The sequence below is a fragment of the Oryzias latipes genome, chromosome 5 (genome assembly GCF_053564925.1).
Source record: "Oryzias latipes strain Hd-rR chromosome 5, Olatipes_Hd-rR_3.1".
In the NCBI taxonomy this organism is placed as follows: domain Eukaryota; kingdom Metazoa; phylum Chordata; class Actinopteri; order Beloniformes; family Adrianichthyidae; genus Oryzias; species Oryzias latipes.
Window position 1 is genome coordinate 4,374,394 of NC_136241.1, and position 23,531 is coordinate 4,397,924.

A 23,531-nucleotide genomic window follows, 5' to 3' on the forward strand; every position below is an offset into this window, starting at 1 on the left:
CGGGTAATGCTATGTTGGGGGTTGTGAAGGGTTGTAAGCTAGTGGGCTGGTGTGTATACAGAGAGCTCTAAGCAATGGAGAAAGGAATGGGGGCACGGTTGCTCTATGCCCACAGCCCCGCCCACAACTTTAGAGGTGAATTTCTAGTGATCTCCTATCGCTCCGCAGAAACTATGTCCTTGAAAATGAGACAGGTTTCTATAAGATTGGCTAAAAAAGGCCCCATTATAAATTACAGACCCCTAAATATATCAAAAGATGATTGGAGAGGGACTTTACCGAGAAACTGACCGGTGGCCACATCTGTACCTTTCTTTGACTGCGGAATACACTTCTGGCAACGCAATCTTAACACTTGTCTTTATCACGCAAACAGATGTGTTGTTTCTTTGGTCTTTTACACGGACTCAAATCTTATGTGTGAACATCAATGTTTTGGGTTTTTTTTTACACAAGAAATTTAATGTTTTGATGGGTAAAGGTATTAAAATTGGCAAAAAGAAAAGCCAACTGGCTAAACAGCCACCTTTGGCAACTGTAAGGATATGGAGAATATAAAACATGTATCTGTCTCAATAGTGAAAATAAAAGTTACGATAATGAACTAGGAAAGGATACAACAGAGTTCTAGGACCACCAAATTCCTGGTGGTATCCCTGCAGTCGTCCACTTCAATCCTTTCTTCCTCCACCAAAGACTAGATCTCTACGTCTGTGTGACACTTCCGTCTGAGGAGGAGGAGCACTTTTTGGCATTTTCAATGTTCTTATGCTAATATAACAGACTATTCACCTCTTTGATGTTTTATGTTGAAACGGGACATCTGGAAGAGAGGGCATTTGTAACACTGTTTACCTTCTGCATTGGTGTTGTGCGCATGACAGGTTCATGACGTAATGAGACAAATGGACTTCTGGGTATATTACTATAAAGGGAGAGTAAAGCAGTGGTCCTTTACACTCAAACGTGTCTCTGAGCTCCTTATTTTACAAATGAAACTCCGCTTTACCGACACCAAACCCCAGAAAGCCTGCTACACTAAGAATCATTTGATTTTGAGTCACTCACATCTTTAAACTTCAAGCAAGGCTCCAATTAACAGACAACTTTGGTGTTTTTCCTTTAATCTCTACATTTCGCCTTTTTTTCCTGTAAGTGAGGAACAAAAAAAAAAAATTATCCTCCAGAATCTTTTTCTCACCGGGGCCCTAAAACTCTAAAAGGGTGTAATGAATCATCCGTTTAAAAATACACTTGAAGTGTCAACATTGTACAACTATTTTAAAGTAAAATAAAAAAACATTATTAAAGGTAAAAAAAACAACAACAAAAACAAATCGATTGTGGTATGAAATTAGTAAAAACATGTGGGTGGTTCTTCAGGCACCAGCATTCAATAAAAAGTCTGAAAGAAGAAAAAAAATCCAACTGGAACTTGCAGAAATATGATTTTCCCATATGTCAGAAGTCATCCAGCATGTTTGAAAATTCAAACTGTCTGTGCCAAAAATCCTCTTCCAATTCTTTTCTTTATTATTTTGCTAAACACAAAGATGGTAGAATGTACATTTCCCCACATATACCGAGAAAGGATTCATTAGACAACATGTCCTGCAGCTTCTGCACCATTTAAGAATCATGATGAAGAACAATAATTCACACATTATTAGTCCTGGGTTGATTTGGCCACAGTGTTGCAAAAATGATGGGTTCAGCTACAGAACATGGCGCCTGGGACTGGGGAAACTTGTTTATCTTACTTACGTAAATGACACTTACAGAGAGTAGACACAAGCTGACACAGAAGGCTGAGCTCATTCACTTAAAGGCCTCTGTGAAAACTTTCTGTCTCGGTGTGCACCGCATGTCTGCAAGCAGATGTGTAAAAAGCAGAGCGGGGAACCTTGAGCGAGTCCTCACTTGGGAGAAGATCTGACAGAGAATTTTCCATTTGGTGGCAGACGGATTCTGACAGCTGCAGATGGAGAGTGGGAGCTGTTGTTGACAGACCACGTTTGTAAGTAAGTATGCTTTATGTTTCCGCCCACCACTATCCTCACGCATCATTTTAGATGCACGAAGGAACATTTCCCTAATTGTTGGGGATCCAAGAGTGAAATCAGTTTGGGGTCAAATTGAATTGATACAGCTGTAAGTAATGTCTTTATTGATAACGGTATACTGTGCAAAACAATAATTGATTTTATACAACATCAAAATTTGCGCTCATTTTTAATACCACAAAAATGACTTGCAAACACAATAAAAGTTAAAAAAAATGACTATGGATTTTTTTCTTTTCTTTCAAGGAGTTCCAAATTTATATTATTTTATTTATCCAGGCAAACCAGATATAGAACAATATTCTTATTTTCTCACAAAAGGCAAGCGCTTTGAAAAAGGCAAAGAAAAAGGGGTTTATTTAATTAATCTGTAAAGGAATTTCCTATACTAGAAATGTGTATTTTCTATTAGTAAGAAAAAAAAAGTAAGAAAAATGAATAAACTCTGACAGCCTTGACGACAAAATTAACAAATATTTAAAATAAAAAATGAAAGCATTTTTATTAAATATGTCAAAAGATATTTGGGCCATATTTATGTTGTTTTTTTGAATCTTTTCTAACATGTTGACATTCTCGTCTCACACTTCAGGCATGATTTGATGCTCGTCCAGCACATGACTGATTATTCAAAAATCACCATGAGAAAAGGGAAAATAAAAAAGGTCATGCAAAGGAAAAAACAATAATACAATCTGTTTACTTCTTCAGATTGGTAGATTATGTCAGACGGTGGTTCATAAAAACTCTCAATTTTTTACCAATTCAGTCAAGATTTAATGAAGATTTCTGATCATCCTTTGAGAAAACCTTCACCTTCAGAGTGGCTCATCCTAACTTTCAGAATTGTCATTTTAAAATGCGACCTGCCACTTGATTGTGTTTTGAGATGGGGGCTGTGTGTGGAGAGCTGGCACTGAGGGGCCACAGATGGGAGCCAGGCACACTCATCTTCATGTTCCTGTCATTCTTGCATAATTATCACATTTTAATGTTCCCTTTCTTTTCCATGTCATTTCTCACATTTGGGGCTTCTTTGAATGCAGTGTCAGGCCTCCACATCTCCTGCTCTGTCCCTGCAGCAGTTTCTGAGCAGTCATTCGAGGCTGTTGACTGCGTCAGATCCATCTGACAAAGGCCTTGACCCTTGCTGGCTTTTCAGGTCAACATTGCGTGGCCGGTGATAACCAGTGACAGCGTCCGTTGGAAATGAGAGATAATCTTTGCCGTCACCTGACACCATGTTGTAGAGTGAGTTAGGGAACAAAGATCAGGCGCGTTTGACAGAGAATAATTCTCTGCAGCAGCAGATAGACTAGATCTGTTTACAGTGCAGTAATGACTCACTGCAAGAAAAGACGTTTGCAATGGCTGTGTTAGCAATGCCAGAATAAGTTACTGTCACAGTCAGGCGACGTCCACATTTATCTTGCCTCCAAATAAAACAAGTCATGCGTGACGATGACACGTACTCTGCAAGAACAACTGTTTACTTTTACGAAGCCACATTTATAGCATTAAAACAAAGACATTTTAGAAATTGAGATACATTTAAACGTTTATTATTAAGAAATAAATGTTAATGGGTCGTTTTAAAAGCGTTTTGTGAAATAAAATAAAATAAAATATTGTGTGCCTTTGCCAGAATCATACTTGATATTTTCACAATTCTGCACATACGTCACGTCATAGCCCAACTCTTTAAAATTAAATCTCCCCCACACTTATGTTGCTTTGATTACACGCTGACAGTCAGAGTGGCCATCACATCTGATCCTGAGGACTTGAGGGTGATTGCATTAGCATTTACCTTAAGGTACTGCTGGCTCAGCCCACATGGACAATGCACCCATGCAAAAACAAACCTCACATCAGCTTTGATTTGTTCTGAAATCCTAGAAAGTTTGACTTGAGGAAAATGAGAAAAACTATAAGGGTATTATAACTTTTCTAAAACCATTTTGGCTGTTCCATCTTTTATCCAGATCTGTTAATTGCCTTTTCGTCATGGATGCATCAATTGTTGGACCCCTCTGTGAGGCTTCTTTAAAGAGGTTTTTCCTCTTACTGGTGATTTGTGGTAAGACAGGGTTCTGCACTTCAGGGTTGATTCAGAAGAGGCTCATCCCAGTGGCATCTTCACTTCCTTTCTTGATCAGAAGAAGCTACTAGTGACTACGAGTAAAACTGCTTGGTCAGCCTTAAAATTGGGTTACCCTGAAGGACTGAATCCTGTAACATGAGCTGGATGACTGAAAATCTCCAGGAATCTATGATACGACAAAAAGTATTTAAAAAAACAACTATCCTCTTGCAGCTTTGCTGCATCTGCTCATATCCCACACTCTGCATGCTTCTAGACAAGAGTGTGTTAACCGAACCACTGGTTGACTAATGATATCATTCAAGCCTCTAGCTATCATTCACATCCCACACAATAGCAAGTACAAACAGCCGCCCTGACTGCATCTCATTTCTGCTTTCCTCCAGATAACAACCCAGAGACTACAGGCAATTAGGGAAGGGAGAACCACTGCTCCGTGTACTTGACTTGTCTGGTCTCTTCCGCCGCACTTGTTTTTGTTTGCATCTACACTTCTGACAAAACAGCAGAAAGAAGTTCCTGAGTGCTGCCACACTGGCTAAGCTGCTTTGAAAAAGACTTTTTTATAGAGTCTACGAAAGGCTGAGGGTGGCTTTTAATTGGCCTGGATAGGAGGGATGGTGCTGAATAAGAAACAAAATAGTTAATAAAGTAAGCACTTGTTGTACCAAAATGCATTCCTTTACATTTGAAACTGCTCCTTCTTTAAATCAGTCAGGAAATGGCTTTAAAATGTCCACAGCACTGGCTGGCCTGAGACTCGTGAAGTCGGAGATGGCTTCTCCACGCAAACTCTACCATTTCTTCCTCTTCCTGATCCCCCTAGTAAAGTCTCTGAGGACTTGTGGGGAAAGAAGTAATTTTAAAAGCAATACCTTGCTGGAGGCTATAAGGATGCTTTCTGATGGATGGGGGTTCTTCAGCAATAAAATGACGCACCTGACAGAAGTAATTCTTTATTAGTAGACAAGTAATGAGGATTTACTCTCCTCATCTTTCTGCTCCTGGAACTGTAACTATTTCCTCTGACCTTAAAAAAAAGTGGGTACATTCCCTCTAGTTCAATTCCATTGTGTAGCAGCTGGTTGTGGGCACAAAAACAAATGAGAAACATAGCATCTCCTGCATTTCTGAGACAAAAAGCTTTTAAAAGGTCTTTTGTTTTATTGAGAACAATCGTGAACCATCATCAAATTCAGTAAAACTTCTCCCTCTTCTCCTTTTGGCTGCTCCCTTTAGGAGTGGCCTTAACACATCAACCATCCTCATGTTCTCCCTCTCTTTGGTCTTCCTCTAGACCAGGGGTGGTCAAGCCTGGTCCTCAAGAGACTCAACCCTGCCTGTTTTCCAGCTCTCCCTGGAATGCTTGATGCTGATAACCTAAATCAGGTGTGTTCAGTCAATCAGGATGTAAAATCACTTGAGTCAGCTAATCAACAGCAAGCTGGTAAGGGAGAGCTGGAAAAAGGCAGGGTTGAGGCTCTTGAGGACCAGGGTTAGCCACCCCTGATCTAGACCTCTTTCCTGGTAGCTCCACCCCTTTACCAATTTCATCACTGTTCTTCTTTCAACGTGTCCGACCCATCTCAATCTGCATTTATCTCCAAAACATCTACCATGAGAAGGAGCTTCATTCCTCTGTAGCTCCCGCAACTCTGTACGTCTCCCCTCTTCTTAAAAATGGAACCAGAAATATTTCTCCTCCATTCCTCAGACAAGCCCTCACTCTCTGATATCTTGTTGAGCAGTCTAATCATCCACTCTACAACCACCTTTCCTAAACTCTTCCATACCTCCACAGGTATGTTGTCTGGGCCATCTGTCTTTACAGTCTTTGTCCTCTTCAGTGTCTTCACACTTGGAACCTGTCAACCTGTTTGTCCTTGATCACCTTAATCGGCAGCACACCCTTCCATCTCTGTTCTCTCCTCATACGCTCTTTGTTTGGCCTTTACCACCTCCACCTCGTGCTGCATCTCCCTGCAGTCTTCTGTCTTCTCAGTGTCAAACATTTTTCTTCGCTAACTTTGTACTCTTGACGCACTCCCTGAACCTCTTCATTCCACCACCAAGTCTCTTCATCTGCTTTCTTCCTTCCACATGAACACCAGGTACCTTCCTCTTGACTTCGGCTGGAGCTGTCCAGTCATCTGGAAGGACCTCCTGATCTCCCAAAGCTTGTTTCCACTTCCAAAAGCCACTCGAAAATCTCAATGTTTCAATTCCCAGCAGTTGGTCCTCTGCTCTACCCTGGTTCTCTTCATATTCTTTACCGTCAGAGTCAACCTCACACCACCGTCCTGTCCTGTCTGGCCACGTTCTGTCCAGCCACAGCTCTCAATCCGATTACGTCAGAAAAAGATTAAATCAGCTTGTGTTCTCTTACCTATACTCTCATGCGTCTCCCTATGCTCCTCTGTTTTCTAGAAAAATGTCTTCACTGCTGACATTTTCATTCTTTTAGTGAAGTCCTGTGGAGGGTGCTCTGGGAGTATGGGGTCCGGGGAGTCTTACTGAGGGCTGTCCGGTCTCCGTATGACCGGAGTAGGAGCTTGGTTCACATGCCCAGCAGTAAGTCAGATCTGTTCCTGGTCAACGTTGGACTCCGGCAGGGCTGCCCTTTATCACCGGTTCTGTTCATAGTTTTTATGGACAGAATTTCTAGGCACAGCCAGGGGCCGGAGGGGGTCTGGTTTGGGGACCACAGGATTTCCTCTCTGCTTTTTGCAGATGATGTTGTCCTGTTGGCTTCATCGAGTCAGGACTTCCAGCATGCATTGGGGCAGTTTGTGGCCGAGTGTGAAGCGGCTGGGATGAGGGTCAGCACCGCTGAATCTGAGGCCATGGTTCTTGACCGGAGAAAGGTGGTTTGCTATCTCTCGGTGGGTGGAGTGTCCCAGCCCCAGGTGGAGGAGTTTAAATATCTGGGGGGCTTGTTCTTTCCATCATGTCGATCAATTCTCTAGTTTTCTATGTCAAATTCTCAACATTCCAAGCTTCTACTCGAAGTCCTTCACTCCTGCCTTCCTCCTTTGCTTCTTTGAGGAGCAGGGGTCCGAATTCCACCAGAACCCTGAACAGCACTATTGGTGGTTGTTGGGCTACGGTCAATCTGGTGTGAAATTTCTATTTTTGATTCCCATGATTGATTTGGCTTTACGTCAACTGTTCTTCCTGATACAACCTTCTGCATTTACCCAGATTTGTAACCAGCACCCAAAAGACCTGGATTGTGCCCCCTTGTGGATGCATTCTTCACATCCATTAAAAAAAAACAACTAACAAGTGCTATTTGACAAAACTGGAGACTTTTGACACGCGTTAAATAAGCCATTTACGCCATGTTAAAGCAAAGCTGCTCGAAGGCGTGCATGTTTTTTATAGATAATCAAAGACAGATAGATAATATGTCCACAAACCAAAATCCAGTTTAGACGTACTGTGGTAAATCCTAGAAATGCCCTCACTAAAGGTGTCAGCTGGCTCTGATGCCAGATATTTCACATTTTTCTACCCCATGCAAAGACATTTACAGGATTTTTTTGGATTTATCTGTATTTTCCTGGTTGAGTATTTGAGATTATTTCACCACCACTGACGTGTTTTATCTCTTAAACCTTGTGCTATCTTAGATGACCCCACCCTTCCATTGACGTGTTCTCCCTACCATGACAAAGGTGGATAAAGGGGGAAAGATTTCATGTAATCCATGGACACCAGTGAAGATCACAAATCATTGTAGAAAAAAGGTTCAGAGCACTGTCTAGTGCAGTGTTTTTCAACCAGTGTGCCGCGGCACACTAGTGTGCCGTGAGAGATGGTCAAGTGTGCCTTGGGAAATTGCCCTCATTAACTGATCTAAAAGCAATTACCATCTCCATGATTTCAGCTCTCTGTTCATCCAAACAGGCCCTGATAAAACACTGAGGAGTTAGGAATATAAAAGATCATAAAATACTTTTCTTTGCGTTTATTTGATTTTATTAAAGACATTTTGATAAGGTACCGCGATTCAGCTGCACCTTCGGCTGTATTTTGGAAACGTCCCGTCCCTTTACTTGTCTCCACCAATCATTCTTGAAGGCTTAATCACATTTCAGTCTGACCAATCAGAAGTGGTTAAAGTCTTCACTTCCTTGTCCCGATTTAGTTTGTAAAGTCGCTCAGTTCTAAAAAAAATAGCAGCTAAAGCTCGTCTTTAGCGGTGTAGCTCCCCACAGAATCCGGTATCAGACCGTGGAACAAGTGAACAAAACAATGAAGCTCCGAAAACCGATCTCCGGCCGTTTTATGCACTACATCTCCCATGATGCATTGGGTTGTGAGAGTGACAGCGCATACGGAGATCTGTTGTTAAACGTCTTGAAACCAACGAACACACATCAAACTGTTTTTAAATCTTCTAACTTATCTTTTATTGCATCTTTTAGAAAAAAAACAGCTGCAGTTTCCAGCTTTTTCTGCAACAATTATCTCAAAAATGCATGTGAGATTGTGGAGGGGCTGTAGATCAATACAGAGTATGAGTTTCTCTTTTTTTTTTAATTTTTGGATGCTGGTGTGCCGCGGGATTTTTTTTAAGGTTAAAGTGTGCCGTGGCTCAGAAAAGGTTGAAAAACACTGGTCTAGTGGGTCTAGATGACCCAACTCCCAATGTTAAAGTGCCTAGGATAGCACAAGGGTTACGGAAGTATTGGTTGAAAAAGTTCTTCCCTCGATACTCTAAAGTAAAACAAGACTCTTTAACTTTCCAACTTATTTTAATGTTTTATCAGTAGTTATAAATCATTTATAAAGCAACAAATTTGATTATTTGGATTAGAAAATAAAATGAAGGCAAATTTGAGAAGAAAAACAGTAGAGTCTGAGAGTCAATAACTAAAAATTGTAAAAAGTCACTAAGGTTCTAGAAAATCAAGCTGAAACTGAAAATGTGCGACTTTTTGTGTGTGTCAAAACTTCCACAAATGTCAAATTCAAAACTGTATAGTTTGACAGTAGATAAAATGTCTCTGGTCCCACCCTTGTTATGACCCTGGACTGATGTGTGTTCTTTTTATTTCTTGTCTGCAGGTTTCTCCTCCTGTGTTCCTCCAAAGTCTCAGCAGCTGATGGGTGTCAGCTGATAGGAGCCAGCTGAGCTTGTAGTAATGATCAGCTGGAGATCTGCAAGCACCTAGATGCACTCGCGCCTGTTTTCAGCTTGGTAGACTGGACTGTCTTTTGTTCAAGCAGATTAACAGTAGTCTGGGTTTACATTTGTAAATATCTGTAAAACAAACCTTTCAAATAAATTCTCATGCCAGTAGGATTTTCTGTTCCAAGATTGTTTTTGTTACCTGTGGACCGTGACGGCCCTCTCGCCTCGGCTGGTATATTGGGTTTGCATTTCGACCGAACAGTGTTTGGGAGGCAGTGAAAGCACGAGTGAAGGTCTGTGATCCATCAGTGTCTGTTCAGAGCACAAAAAGCAGTCCGTCCAGCAGACCTTGTTTGTAAAGAGCAGCTTGAGAGGAAAGGTATTTTTAAATTGTAGTCCAAATAGTACTGCTGAAACAAGCTCTTCTTTAATTGGAAACCCGCACTATCTAGGGGGGGAATTATATAAACTCACTTCTTCCCACTAATTTTCAAGAAATAAATCTAGCTCTACATGACTTTAAGTTAATGATTATTATATTTAATTTAGCAAATGTGACTTAACTGTGTCTTTGTTTTGTTTTACTATGCATATCATCCTTTCTGTAATGTATATTTTTTTCATTGTATTGACTTCAATGCCTGAAATCAATCAGTCAATCAATCAAATGATGTTCAGACACTCAGACAGAGAAAGAACCTGAAACATGAGGTGCAAAAGGAGCCACTTTTTCTACAGGAGCTGTCTGTCTGTTGCTTTAGTGTTTCAGACAGAGAGCCCGTTTCAGCTGAAAGGAAGCCCCACGGCCCCCCACCACCACTGGGAGAGGAGACACCGTGGAGGATATTGAATCGAATGAAGCTTTCACAGAGGTCTGCGGAGATGGATGTTTGCAGTTAAACTAGCAGAGCACGAGGTGCAACAACTTCTTACAGGGAAACTCGTTTAAAACGTGGACACAAAACAATGTCAAGCAGTGGGACACTGCAAACTTCCACTGATTCTAACAACGATTTACAATTTGGTTTCAGACAATGGAGACATTTGACCAGGTTTTAAGTTGGTTTAACTTCCCTTTTTCTCTACTACTTTCCGAGTTTCTCTCAAAATCACCATAAGTCAAACTCATTTTTGCTCCAAACTCTTGACAATAAAAAAAAAAAAACTTGATTCAAGAATAAATAAAATACTCATTACTATTACACTGTAATTTTTGGTTCAGTTTCAAGGACGGTATTCTAGATTTCAATAAATGTTGACAAGTTATACTGGCAGTCTCTGTCATAATTTTGGAAACAAAAGTGTAGATTTATGTTCTAAGAAAGGTGCTAGTTTTAAATTTGATGAGGCTTTATTAAGATGGGCCAACTTGTACTAAGATCATATTCTTATTTTGTTCTAAAATGAGTCTTTTTTTGGTCCCTATTTTTAAAATAAACTAAAATTAAGTTGACAAAAACTCAAACATGCAAACCATTTAACTAGCAAATAAATACTTCTTATTGGCTGACTAAAATTCAATTTAAAGTAATCCTGTCCAACAGTTTGAGCTCTGTAAATCATTTTCCCTTTTTCAATACTTGTGTGCAACTCATGAGATTTTTAGATTTAAGATTTCTTGTTGAGTCTTGTGGTTAGCTGCATGGACAGATCATTTTACTACTTTCTAGTGATTTCTTCTTAAAACATTACATTTTTAGGCTTTCTCTTTTTGCAGTGCAACTTGAAATGTTGCCTAAATTTCATTAAAGCAATAAAAAGTGCAAGACTTTCGACAAATAAATATCAATTAACAACATGGTGTCACAATAATGGGTTCCTGCTCCAGTCCCAAGTCTGGGTAAAACTGAGGACTGTGTCAGCAAAGGCATCCACCATGAAAAACTCAAATGACTTTAGCAAAAATCTTTGTCACCTTGCAAAGAAAAGAATTATGAAAAAGAAAAAAATATTGGTTGTAGATAGCGGTATCATTAGTTTACTTAATTGACAAATAATCTCTGCTTTTTATTGTGCTTTGATCTAAACAACAGAAGCTTCACTTTTTCAGATTTGCAGGGTTTTTCATGCCATTTATGTGTTTTCTGACACAAAGCGTGTATGAAAAGTGCTTTGGAAATAAATCTGATTTCTTGAAGCTGATCACCAACCTTGCAAACATCTGAGAAACACTGCTTCCAAGTTGTATCTTAGAAGCAACAGTTCCACAGGTTCGTTTTGAAAAGCAGTGAGGCTTAGGCCTGCTCTGGGCTGCATGCAGACATTAAGACTTATTTTCATCTAAAAACCGCCCACTGCTTATCCTACTTTATTATTCCTAAGTGCAGTGTTTAACTACTTTGACCATTTGAACGTATGACTCACAACAAGTCTGTGCTTGAAAGAAGGCAGATCACTTTTAAGGAGTTAAAGTGTGAGCCAACATCTGCAAGTATGCCCATAAGCACAATTTAAGAGTCCTACTCTGACCACACAAAAGAGGGGACATTCTAAAGATTGGGAAAGAACAGCAAATCTGGCAATGATGGGTTCAGACTAAGTTATTAAGACTCACTCTGATCATCTCTTGATCTATTGTCAAAGAAGCATTATCGTGTGCACTTTTCATTATGATGATGCCGTTTTTAGCCAAAATAAAATACAACCTGTCTCTTTTTCTAGGCCATAGTTACTCCAGAGCAGCAAGATGTCATCAGAAAATCACCTCAGAGTTGCGGGCGGTGTGGAGTAAGCCTAACCTTAACTTTCTTTACAAATGAGGAAAAGACACAACAACACATTCAAATCCCCAAAAACACCATTTTGATCAGAGTGAGTTTGAACCTAGAAACGGTTCATTTAGCATCTTAGGAACTGTAAGTGAGATCTTATTAACAGACAAGATGAATTTTGACCAAGTGTCCAACATAATGTATCCCCACATCATGGGCTCAAAACCCAAAAACTTGCTATAAAAAGGTATAAACAAGGCCTGCATAATATATCACAGTTTTATCGCGATATCAAGATGTGCAATACGCATATCGCAAAAGTCTGCGAAAATCTGGAGAAATGGTTACCTTAAATGTGCTAAAACAATCTTATGGCAGCTTGAAGTATTTAACAAATCAAATAAATCCCTTTATGCATTTGACCAATCAGATGGAGCCCTTTGATGTTAGATGTTTGCCTCCTATGTAGACGAGGGTCACTAGGAGTAGAATTGAAGTTATGTTGACTCTTAATTAAACTGTTGCAGTGAAATGGAAATGATGCTTTTGATTGTTCTGCTATTTGTTCATTTATCACAAGTTATATCGTCATCACAATTTTGATCACTAATATCGCAAATCGTGAGTTTTCTTCATATCATGCAGCGCTAGTATTAGAGATAGACCAAAAGACAGACAGACGGACAGACGGATCAATATTGCGATGACGATATAACTTGTGATACATGAACAAATAGCAAAACAATCAAAAGCATCATTTTCCTTTTACTGCAATGATCGACCGACCAACAGACAGACAGACAGATAGATCTAGAATTAAAAGTGCCTTCTGGTCAGTGCACAATTCATACATTTAAAAAATAAGCAACAACCAAAATAATAAATAATACACAAAACTACATATAAAGTGCCTCAAAATGTGTTAAGAACAAGGAAATAATACTAATAATAAAAATAATTAATATAAAGAAAGCTCCCAGACTAACTTAATTCATGAGAAGAGATTCAGGTTTAACTTGTTTATGGCAGATGGATAAAAACTAGTCTGAAATCTATTTGTCTTTACTCTGCAGCGTTTGCGTACAGGTCAATAAAAATGAATAAATACGCTGAAATAATAAGGTATAAACTATTCATACAGCTGAAAATGAAGTAGTTGTACAACCTTTTTGGCATTTGGGGAAATAAATGGTACATGGCGTATACTTATACAGCGCTTTTCAACCTTCCTCGAAGGCCCAAAGCGCTTTACAGTCACAGTCCTGTTCACCCATTCACACACACATTCTGGTGGCGGCTCTGCTGCCAAACTCTGGCGCCAACCCTCCAACAGAGGCAAAGTGGGGTTTAGTGTCTTGCCCAAGGACATTTTGACACATAGCCGGGCAAGGCGGGAATTGAACCTGCAATATACGATCATGGGTTGACCGCCCTACCGCTGCACCACGGCCACCCAAAAAAAAAGCCAGTCACAAACTACTTTAACTCATAGATCATATGTGGCCCTCCATGTCATTTTATGTGGCCCGCGAGAGCATAAAAGTTTTTAATTTCTGAGAATAAAAAATAAAAATTGGTGTGTATTTATTCATATCTAGGGGGAATCAGACTTGAAATATTGGATTGGGTAACTATACATTAGGACTTAAACACTGTACATATAACCTGACCTGACAGAATCAAATGTAAAAGGATTTATGCTAACAAGCAAATGTTTTCTATGCAACTGTAATTGTCACCTTAAATTGTAATAATAAATAAATAAACTAGTTGTTTAACATTAAGGAGTAGTTTCGTTTATTTTTCATTACATGTAGTTGAATGTATAAGTCATATCTGGCCCTTAAAGGACAGCCGCTATGCTGATGTTGCCCTCGGTGAAAATGAGTTTGACACCCCTGCCATAGAGGCTCTAAAAACCCAAACCACGCTGTAGCTTGATTGCTTTGATGTTCAAGCTCTCCACTTCCAAAACTAACGCAAACTCCGAAGTACCGAATGTTGCAGCTTCTCATAGCTTCTCACCTGCCAGGGGCAGGTTTCATAGGGGAACAGCTTCCCATTAACTTCTCTGGCAGCTTCTACACCAAAACTGAATAAATGCCGGGTTAAAACAGACACTTTGATTTTATCGGGGGTCAGATTTGAGCATTATTGGAATCCCTAAAGTCAGGAGCCAAAAGCTGCGACCCTTTGCTCTTCGGGGCATCCACTCAGTAATTACACATGGCATCCTGAGAGATCCGGCATGTCTAATTACTAGTGAAGATAAACCGGCTGCTGGAGGCAGGACACGGTTGTCTACTGACACAGTTGAGGAGATTCTTAAGCAGTCCTTTGGCCAGCTGGACCCAGTGTGGAACTCCTCAAGCCAGATGTCACAGAGCAGCAAGTTATTCTCCTCATACGTGTTTTTTCCCTCCTATGTGCAGGGTTGGTTCTTAAACTTTAACTCTTTCTCTAACATGTTCCTCTCTGTGTGTTTAAATCAATATCTGATAGTGCCATAAATGCATATCCAGCTCTTGAGTCACTGACTAATATGTCAGCTTGCTGCTACCTCCACCTAAACACTCCTATGGATAAAAAAAACCACTGAAAGTATACATGTCCTCAAGCATTATTAAGGTGCTTTACTGCAGGGAGAGCAGGTACAGCCCCAGCCTCGCATAATATTGACTTGAAGGCTCCCGAGACCAGATTTCAGAGTACCAGTGCATTTATTTCACATTTTATATGCACTTCTAAAAGCAGCGAGCTCTTACCAAAAGCCTCCCTTTCATGTTGCTGCTATCGAGACAGACAAGCAGCAGTAAAATGCTAATAAATTTAACCGAGGGTGCAGCAATGCCGGACGCTCTGATCTGAAATTCCAACTGATGAACTGAAGCACTGCGAGGCTCTCAAGGTGAGGTCGTCTCCTACCAATTTATGTGCCTCATCTCTCACTGCCACTCCCTTCACACAAGGAAGAGCGTCGGCTTCAGACGCGGAGACAAACGGAACTTCAGAGGATCTGGGAAACAGTCGGAAACGCTCCCATTCTGCTGCAGTGCAACATGTCACGGAGCTGCAGGAAGCTCCACCTGATGCACGCTAACCAGGAGACAACCAGGATCTTCATCAGTCTTTAGGAATTTATACATCTGTGCATTACAGCACACTAGTTCCATCAAGACAATCAAATGACTCTCATTTCTGAGTTACTGACTGTTGGCTTATTGGTTTACTCCTTAAGGAGCAGACTGTGAGCATTCACTGCTGCCAACGCTTCTAAATAAATGGTTCTCTGGAGAGTCTTTCCAACAGCCAGATATGCAGACGACCCGCTGTTCAGATTTATATTGTAATTTCCTAATAGAATTTGCTATTGTGCCTTCATCATTATACAAGCAGCATGCCAGGATCCAAACAGGTGAAGGCGTTTTATTTAGTCAACTAAATAAAGATGGAAGCAGACACTGCCAATATAATTATTTACTAAAACATTAAAAAAGAAAAAAAAGGAGTTGGTAGATGCAGCACCAAAAATGTACAAAAGAAAAAGAGCCAAAAACATTATGTCAGCCTGCTGCCAAGTCAAATGTCAGATCTCCAGACTAAGCATGTTCTTCAAAATGTCACAAAAGGAAAAAAAATTACTTATAAAACAAACAAAAACCCCACTGCTCAAAAAAAAAAAAACAGAATTCTGAGCAGGGACACCAGATCAACTACGTCTGTAGGGAAACTCAAGCAGAAAACACGTGTTGATGTTTTCAAGACTGTTCAAAGGCTTTGGTTTTTAAAGGTTTTTTTAATAACACGGATGTTTTATGTATTTGTATTTACATATTAAATGTGTATTTTTTCATTTATTTTAGTTATAGTCATTGAGAAGGTGCCCTTTCTTGCAAATATCCACCAAATCACCAAATTGAATGCATTTAAGCACAGAGATGTGATGTGGATGTTCAGCTAGAGTACTGCAGCTCTACATCCTGCATCTCCTGCTGAATACCGTAATTTCTGGACTATAAAGCACACCTCTGCGCGGCACGCGCCTCCTGTGCACTGAAACCATGGAAGTCTTCTTCCTCAGTGTCGGATAGCGTCAGATATTCTTCTCCACACACCTCTCAGTGTCTCCTTCGTTGTCGCTGTCAGTGTCACTCTCATCCTGAGGTAAATTCTCTCCTGAGCTTGCTCCCTCCTCTCCGTCACGCAGCAGACCGGTTTTTCCAAACCCGTTGGTGATGGTGGATTTTTTCACACTGCTTTTAACGATTGCTTTTAACTTGAAAGCTGCTCATATCCATTTCTTCTAGCATTTTCTATGATGAGGGTCTGTTCGTGCTGTTCATTCACAAAGCAGTCATTTAAATTAAACTTGCGTCTTCCTCGACACATATACCGCATTCCCCCATGTCTCACTCTTACCCTTTCTGCTCGAGCGCCCCTAGCGGTCGTTAGAAAAAACGCATAAAAAAAAGAAAGAAAAAAATGCATAAATTAGCCGCATCATTGAATAAGCCGCAGGGTTGAAAGCGTGTGACAAAAGTGCTGCCTTAAGGCCCGTACACACCGGGACGAATATTCGCCAGGCGTTATTCGCCAGCGTTTTTCGCCACGTTTTTTGTGTTCACACCCAGGCGATTTTCGCTGACAATGAGCCGAGCGAACATGCAATTTCATTCCCTGACATTAGATGGCGCTTAATGTAAAACAGAAATACTCCTGTACACAAGGTGGCGCTGCGCAACTTTACGCTTCTTAAAGTCGCTTTTCACTCAGAAGAAGAGAGCAAGTATTTACGCGCTAGTCAGAATAATACAAAGAAAACATGAATATTTCAAGCACCAGTAGCTCCATCTGGTGCTTGGTTCAGGGATATTTTAGAATGTCCGTCATTATTGCTTCGCGGCTGTGTAGACGCTACTTGGCGTCTATCTTCTTCGCTGGTATGTGTGCTCAGCAAGGCAGTTTTGTGTTTGAGCGCCCCCAGTTGTGTTTTACTGTAACTTCAGAAGCTCCAGACACGTGTGCAAAAGCGCCATTGGTCGTATAGTTTTTGACGCAGCGCGTCAAACTAAAAAAACGAAATTGGTGCCCTTTGTTTAGTCACGAGGCGTTAAACGTCGGCGAATATCGCGGGCGAAATTCGTCCCGGTGTGTACGGGCCTTTATAATCCGGAAATTATGGTAATCTGCTCTTGTTGGGTTGAATTCCAGTCAATAAGAACCAAAATCAGAGAAGAACGTTGAGAGAAATGTCCTAAAACGGTTCCACCAACGACTCTGACACCTTTAAAATGGTCAAAACGGCCAAGATATGACATGTAAATGCAGTGCAGAGCAGCAGAAGTTCCATGCATAAGTCAATGTACCTGATTTTTGTTTACAGATGAAGATGCCAGTGCAAGACGTCTTCCAAACTAGCATTTATGCAGAACAAGACAAAATATTTAACAGAAAAAATGGATTATTTTTGCAACAATCAAAAAATGTCCAGCACCTAATTTACCTACAGTAAAATAAATAAATATTTACAATAAATAATAAATGTAAAGTATGGTTAGGTGCCATACATCCATCCATCCATCCATCTTCCTCCGCTTATCCGGGACCGGGTCGCGGGGGCAGCAGACTGAGCAGAGATGCCCAGACTTCCCTCACCCCAGCCACTTCCTCCAGCTCCTCTGGGGGGACCCCGAGACGTTCCCAGGCCAGCCGAGAGACGTAGTCTCTCCAGCGTGTCCTGGGTCTTCCCCGGGGCCTCCGCCCAGTGGGACATGCCCGGAACACCTCTCCAGGGAGGCGTCCAGGAGGCATCCGAACTAGATGCCCGAGCCACCTCAACTGGCTCCTTTCGATGTGGAGGAGAAGCGGTTCTACTCCGAGCTCTCCGCGGGTGACCGAGCTTCTCACCCTATCTCTAAGGGAGCGCCCAGCCACCCTACGGAGGAAGCTCATTTCAGCCGCTTGTATTCGGGACCTCGTTATTTCGGTCATGACCCATAGCTCATGACCATAGGTGAGTACTGGAACGTAGATCGACTGGTAAATTGAGAGCTTTGCTTTTCGGCTCAGCTCTCTCATCACCACGACGGACCGATAGAGCGACCGCATAACTACGGACTCTGCTCCGATCCGCCTGTCAATCTCACGCTCCGATCTTCCCTCACTCAAGAACAAGACCCCAAGGTATTTAAACTCCTCCACCTGGGGCAAGGACACTCCACCGACCGAGAGATGGCAAACTACCTTTCTCCGGTCAAGGACCATGGCCTCAGATTTAGCGGTGCTGACCCTCATCCCAGCCGCTTCGCACTCGGCCGCAAACCGCCCCAATGCACGCTGGAGGTCCCGGTTCGATGAAGCCAACAGGACAACATCATCTGCAAAAAGCAGAGAGGAAATCCTGTGGTCCCCAAACCAGATCCCTTCCGGCCCCTGGCTGCGCCTAGAAATTCTGTCCATAAAAACTATGAACAGAACCGGTGATAGAGGGCAGCCCTGCTGGAGTCCAACGTGGACCGGGAACAGGTCTGACTTACTGCCGGCTATGCGGACCAAGCTCCTACTCCGGTCATACAGAGACCGGACAGCCCTCAGTAAGGCTCCCCGGACCCCATACTCCCAGAGCACCCCCCACAGGATGCCACGGGGGACGCGGTCGAACGCCTTCTCCAAATCCACAAAACACATATGGACTGGATGAGCGAACTCCCACAAACCCTCCAGCACCCTAGATAGGGTGTAGAGCTGGTCCACTGTTCCACGACCAGGACGGAAACCGCACTGTTGTTCCTGAATCCGAGGTTCGACTATCGGACGGACTCTCCTCTCCAGTACCCTGGCATAGACTTTCCCAGGGAGGCTGAGGAGTGTAATTCCCCTATGGTTGGAACACACCCTCCGGTCCCCCTTCTTAAAGAGGGGAACCACCACCCCTGTCTGCCAGTCCAGTGGTACGGTTCCCGACCGCCACGCGATGCTGCAGAGACGTGTCAGCCAAGACACTCCCACAGCATCCAGAGACTTGAGGTGCTCAGGGCGGACTTCATCCACCCCCGGGGCCTTGCCACCGAGGAGCTCGTTGACTACCTCAGTGACTTCAGCCCGGGTAATGGACAGCCCCACCCCAAAATCCTCATTCTCCACTTCTTCAAAAGAAGGCGTGTCAGTGGGATTGAGGAGATCCTCGAAGTACTCCTTCCACCGCCCGACAATGTCCCCAGTCGAAGTCAACAGCTCCCCACCTGCACTGAAAACGGTGCCTGTGGAGAACTGCTTTCCCCTCCTGAGTCGTCGGATGGTTTGCCAGAATTTCTTCGAGGCCAACCGATTGTCCTTCTCCATGGCCTCACCGAACTCCTCCCAGGACCGAGTTTTCACCTCCGCAACAGTCCGGGCCGCAGCTCGCTTAGACTGCTAAGGTGCCATACATGTGAAACAAAATAGTTTATGTTTCCTTTTTGAAGGACACCTAAAAAACAAAGAGAATAAAAGCTTAAAACTAGCCAAGAATTAATAAGCACTAAAACAGTCAGAAGGTCCAGCTATCACTATAGCACCAAATTAATTCTATAAATCTATTCAAAGTATTCTGCTTGATGAATAAGTGAGAATATTTTTGAGTCTTTAAGACAGACCTGTGCTTCCTTTCAAAACAGCAATTAATAGCACGACCAGTTAGAGGGATTTTAAAACATCAAACAGCAGCATTTAAACTGAATAAATAAAAAGTTTTAAATTGCAGAAATGAGAAGCCTTAAATTTTGTGTTTGATGGCAACTAATTATTAAAAAGTAAATTGACTTGTGTTCCTGTTCTCTGAACTGAGTCACAACAAACCACAGAAACACACTTTTATATTATTATATACAGTGTATGTGTGTGTGTATATATATATATATATACATACATACATACACGCACGCACACACACATATAGATGTGTATAAATCCCTTGTGCTATCCTAGGCACGTTAACGTTGGGAGTGGGGTCATCTGAACCCCACTAGACAATGTGCTGAACCTTTTTTTCTTCAAATATTTTTTATCTTCACTGGTGTTCATGGATTCACATGAAATCCTCTCCACCTTTATCATGACAGGGATAACACATCAATGTAAGGGTTGGGTCATTTGGACCCCATAAGATAGCACAAGGGATACACTTTGTCAAAGTCTCTGTGGAGCGTTAATGCCAACAGCACCATCTAGTGTTCAGAACTAATATTTCACCTACACTTGATGTCTGTTAGGCTTTCTTTTTTCTTACTTTATATCTCCTCCAGCTTTAAAAAACACAACAAACATCATTTGAAAGAGGTGTGTTGAATCGGGAGGCGCCTGTGACTCATAGAGTCGAGCAGCTGTTTGTCAGTCAGTCAAGTCAGGGATTCAAACCTCAACATTGCGTCTTAGGAAAAAGACACTCATGATCTCATGATGGAAATTCTTCTCACAGTCCAGTGGCGTATGGAAAAAACTTCTGTTATTGTCCTTTGTCAAACGAATGACCTTATTTTTTTAAAACACAAAGAACTGGTAGAAAACAGAAAACTATCCTTACAAAATCATCTGAGAGTTACAAAATTATGACTTTGTTAGCAAATAAGCATTACTTAAAAAGAAATATTAGACAAGTTTGTTATGTGTTCAATGAATAGAATGACCTTCTGTGTGTCTGCTGCTGCCATAAAGTCTCTTTTGACCACATTATTTCTACAAATGATTGTCTTAGCTGTAGCGAAATGCACTCGAATGGCACTGTGGAGGAACTCTCAGGTTACTCTCAGACTATACACAAGAGCTTCCCACAACTTTGTGTGTCTGTGTGTGTGTGTGGGTGAACTTCCTGTATGGCTGGGAACTTAAACACTGCTGTCTAACTAGCAACTGTTGTGTAGACAAGTCTTGTTGACTGAAAACAGCTGAAAAACTAAACAAAAAACAGCTGGGAGATGCATAACAGCATGTAACTCTGCACAGATCACAAATTCAGATTTACTTTATGTAACATTTGGGTTGAATCAGTTTGTTTGTTTTTTGGGTGTAGGACGTTATGCTGGGATCCTGACAGAAAAACATTTTCCTTGTGTGTCAGCTGCATGTAAGGAGGCTTTGTTGGCACTTCTTTTTTTCCAACGCACTTTAAAAATGGAAAATGGCAAAACGCCCTGCAGGCACAGATGACAGAAGAAGAATCAACAGAGCAACGTGGCAAACGAGCAGCTGACCGCTTTCATCACTCGGGCTTAGTTCCTTAAAGGGGCAGTTTGTACATTAACCCCTGAAGCTACCCAACATAAACAACACTACTGCCTCCACACTGCCCTGTTCTGTTTGTGCTGTCAGTGCTAAAGAGTCCAAATGCAGACTTATTTCATGAGCTGTTTGGTAGGAGTTCACACGTTTCTTCTGGTTAGTGTTTAGCTGGTTAGCGAGTAAATGAGCTCATTGAGAAAAATTGGCCATTGATATTTGACACCTAGTCAGATGATTATTTACCCCCAACGTTTTCGTGTGAGCCATGACACGGAAAACGTCCATGATGGCGTTTTGGTGAAAACTCCAAAGTCTTGTGGTGGAGTGTCCGCCCGGACACTGGAAGGTCGCGAGATCAAATCCAGGCTGAGTCATAACAAGTACTCTAAAAGTGGGGCTCCCTGCTTGATAGACAGGGGCTGGATTGGGAGGGGGTTCCCGACCGCTGTGGCGTCTCCCCCAGGGGAGCAAACGTCTCACACCCAGGTGGGACAGCTATGGGAGCTTCACTTTCACTCAACTTTTTGAACATTTGCTTCTTTAGAGACATTTTAGGAGCTTTTCTCGTCAACTTACTTGACTTTTACCTGAATTATTAAATTGATAGAATTTGCAGTCCTGTTGATAGAAATGTTCTACTGTTGGAAGTCTCCTCTAGAAGAGACAGTTTAGGTCCAACTCTGACAGGAAAGAAAAGGACATCCGATGTGTGTTGATCTGTCAAACCGAAAATGGTTTTATGCAAACCGTTTGACTGATATCTTTAAACAATGGTCTTTGGAGCGGGAAAACGACCAGCACGGCTGCCTGTGGAAGCATTTCCATGGACGACCATGTCATTGCACTCTTTTATAATGACAGGGTATTATTACATAACGGGTGTGTTTTACCCCAAACTTGGAAAAACCTAAACAGCTTTTATCTTTTAGTCAAGCAGAACCCGTCCCATTGACCTGCAACTCATCAGGACACACAGGGCAGGTTGTGGTTAGCAGTCGTGTGTGAACAGACCAGCAACTCCTGTGCAGCCAGAGGAAGAAGAAGAAGAAGAAGAAGGACACAAGCTTTAGGCCAGCTGCAGAGTGGTGGGCTCTCACCTCCTTAGGATCATCGTAAAAAATCCCGATGGACTTCAGCTTTGGGCCGATGCTGCAGCTCTCCGTGTAGCCCGCACCACTGTCCTTGTAGGAGCCCCGCTTGAACTTGTAGGCGATGGTGACACTGGGGACAGGAGGGGGCCCCGTCTTCACCACCACGTCTGACAGCAGCCCCGAGTACACCAGCAGCCCCCCGACTGTCACGAGCAGACACAGCAGGAGGACGAAGATCAGCAGCAGCAGGATGAAATCAGACATGGTGTATTAGTGAAGAGGGCGCTGCAGCAGATGGAGTGGCTGCAGTCAAACCGTCCTCCGCCGGACGCAACTAAGTCTACTCCAACAACAAGCAACACCGAGGCGTCACTATAACCGAAGATTCTAATAGTCTTCTTTTTTTGTTAATTTTTTCTTTTGTCTACAGCTACAGATATTTCTAAAGGAAGGTGACAGCAGGCGCTTCAGTGGAAGTAGAAAGCTCGTTTGTTTACGGTTTTTTTTTTTTCACAAACAGCGAAACAAGCTTCCTGAATAGACCATTCTTCTCCGGCAGGAAGGGGAGGCGCGGACGAGCTTTTTACATAACTGCTGTAGATTTCAACACAACGCCATCAAATTATCACACGTTTCTCTTATAACAGCAAAAATAAAAAACACGTATTTAAACACTGACAAATATCTGCTTAAATCAAGAGCTTGCGCGCGAATATTGGCTGCACCCCCGTTTTTCTTAAATGTGGTTTAGCCCAGGTTTAAGAGGAAAACACTTTTTTATGATCTTTCACTGATTTTCGTTTCAAGTCTTGTTTTAAATGCAGATTGTGTTGTGATGTGTTGGGATGCCCAGGTTAATACTGTGTGCGGTAACAAAAAAGTCAGCATTAAAAGGATCGTTTGTTTTCACTTTAGAACGAATTGAAGCAATTTTAGACCTCTTTAGGGGATTTAAAGATAAAAAATGACTACTTCTTACTTTTAACTGCTATTTTTCGAGGTTTGTAAAACATTTGTACCGTAAAGATCTTGTGGGAAAAACAGCTAATGTTGTGAAATGAAAATGTCTCCTTAAAACCAAAGCTGTGTGGTTCATTTGCGCGGCCTGTAAACACTAAATAAACAAACACAAACCTGGCAAGAATAAGAATAAGTGTTTTTCTTGGC

The 23,531-nt window shown here is 41.9% G+C and overlaps 1 protein-coding gene across 1 annotated transcript in view; it reads right to left on the bottom strand.

The window, feature by feature from the left end:
• tex264a (testis expressed 264, ER-phagy receptor a) overlaps positions 1-22,923 on the bottom strand; it is an 89,434-nt gene extending 66,511 nt beyond the window's left edge. Inside the window, exon 1 of the mRNA XM_004068477.4 lies at positions 22,371-22,923. Within this exon, the coding sequence (XP_004068525.1) occupies positions 22,371-22,628 (258 nt within the window). The 5' untranslated portion in view covers positions 22,629-22,923. The remainder of the gene's footprint in view (positions 1-22,370) is intronic.
• Between the last annotated feature and the right edge of the window lie 608 nt (positions 22,924-23,531).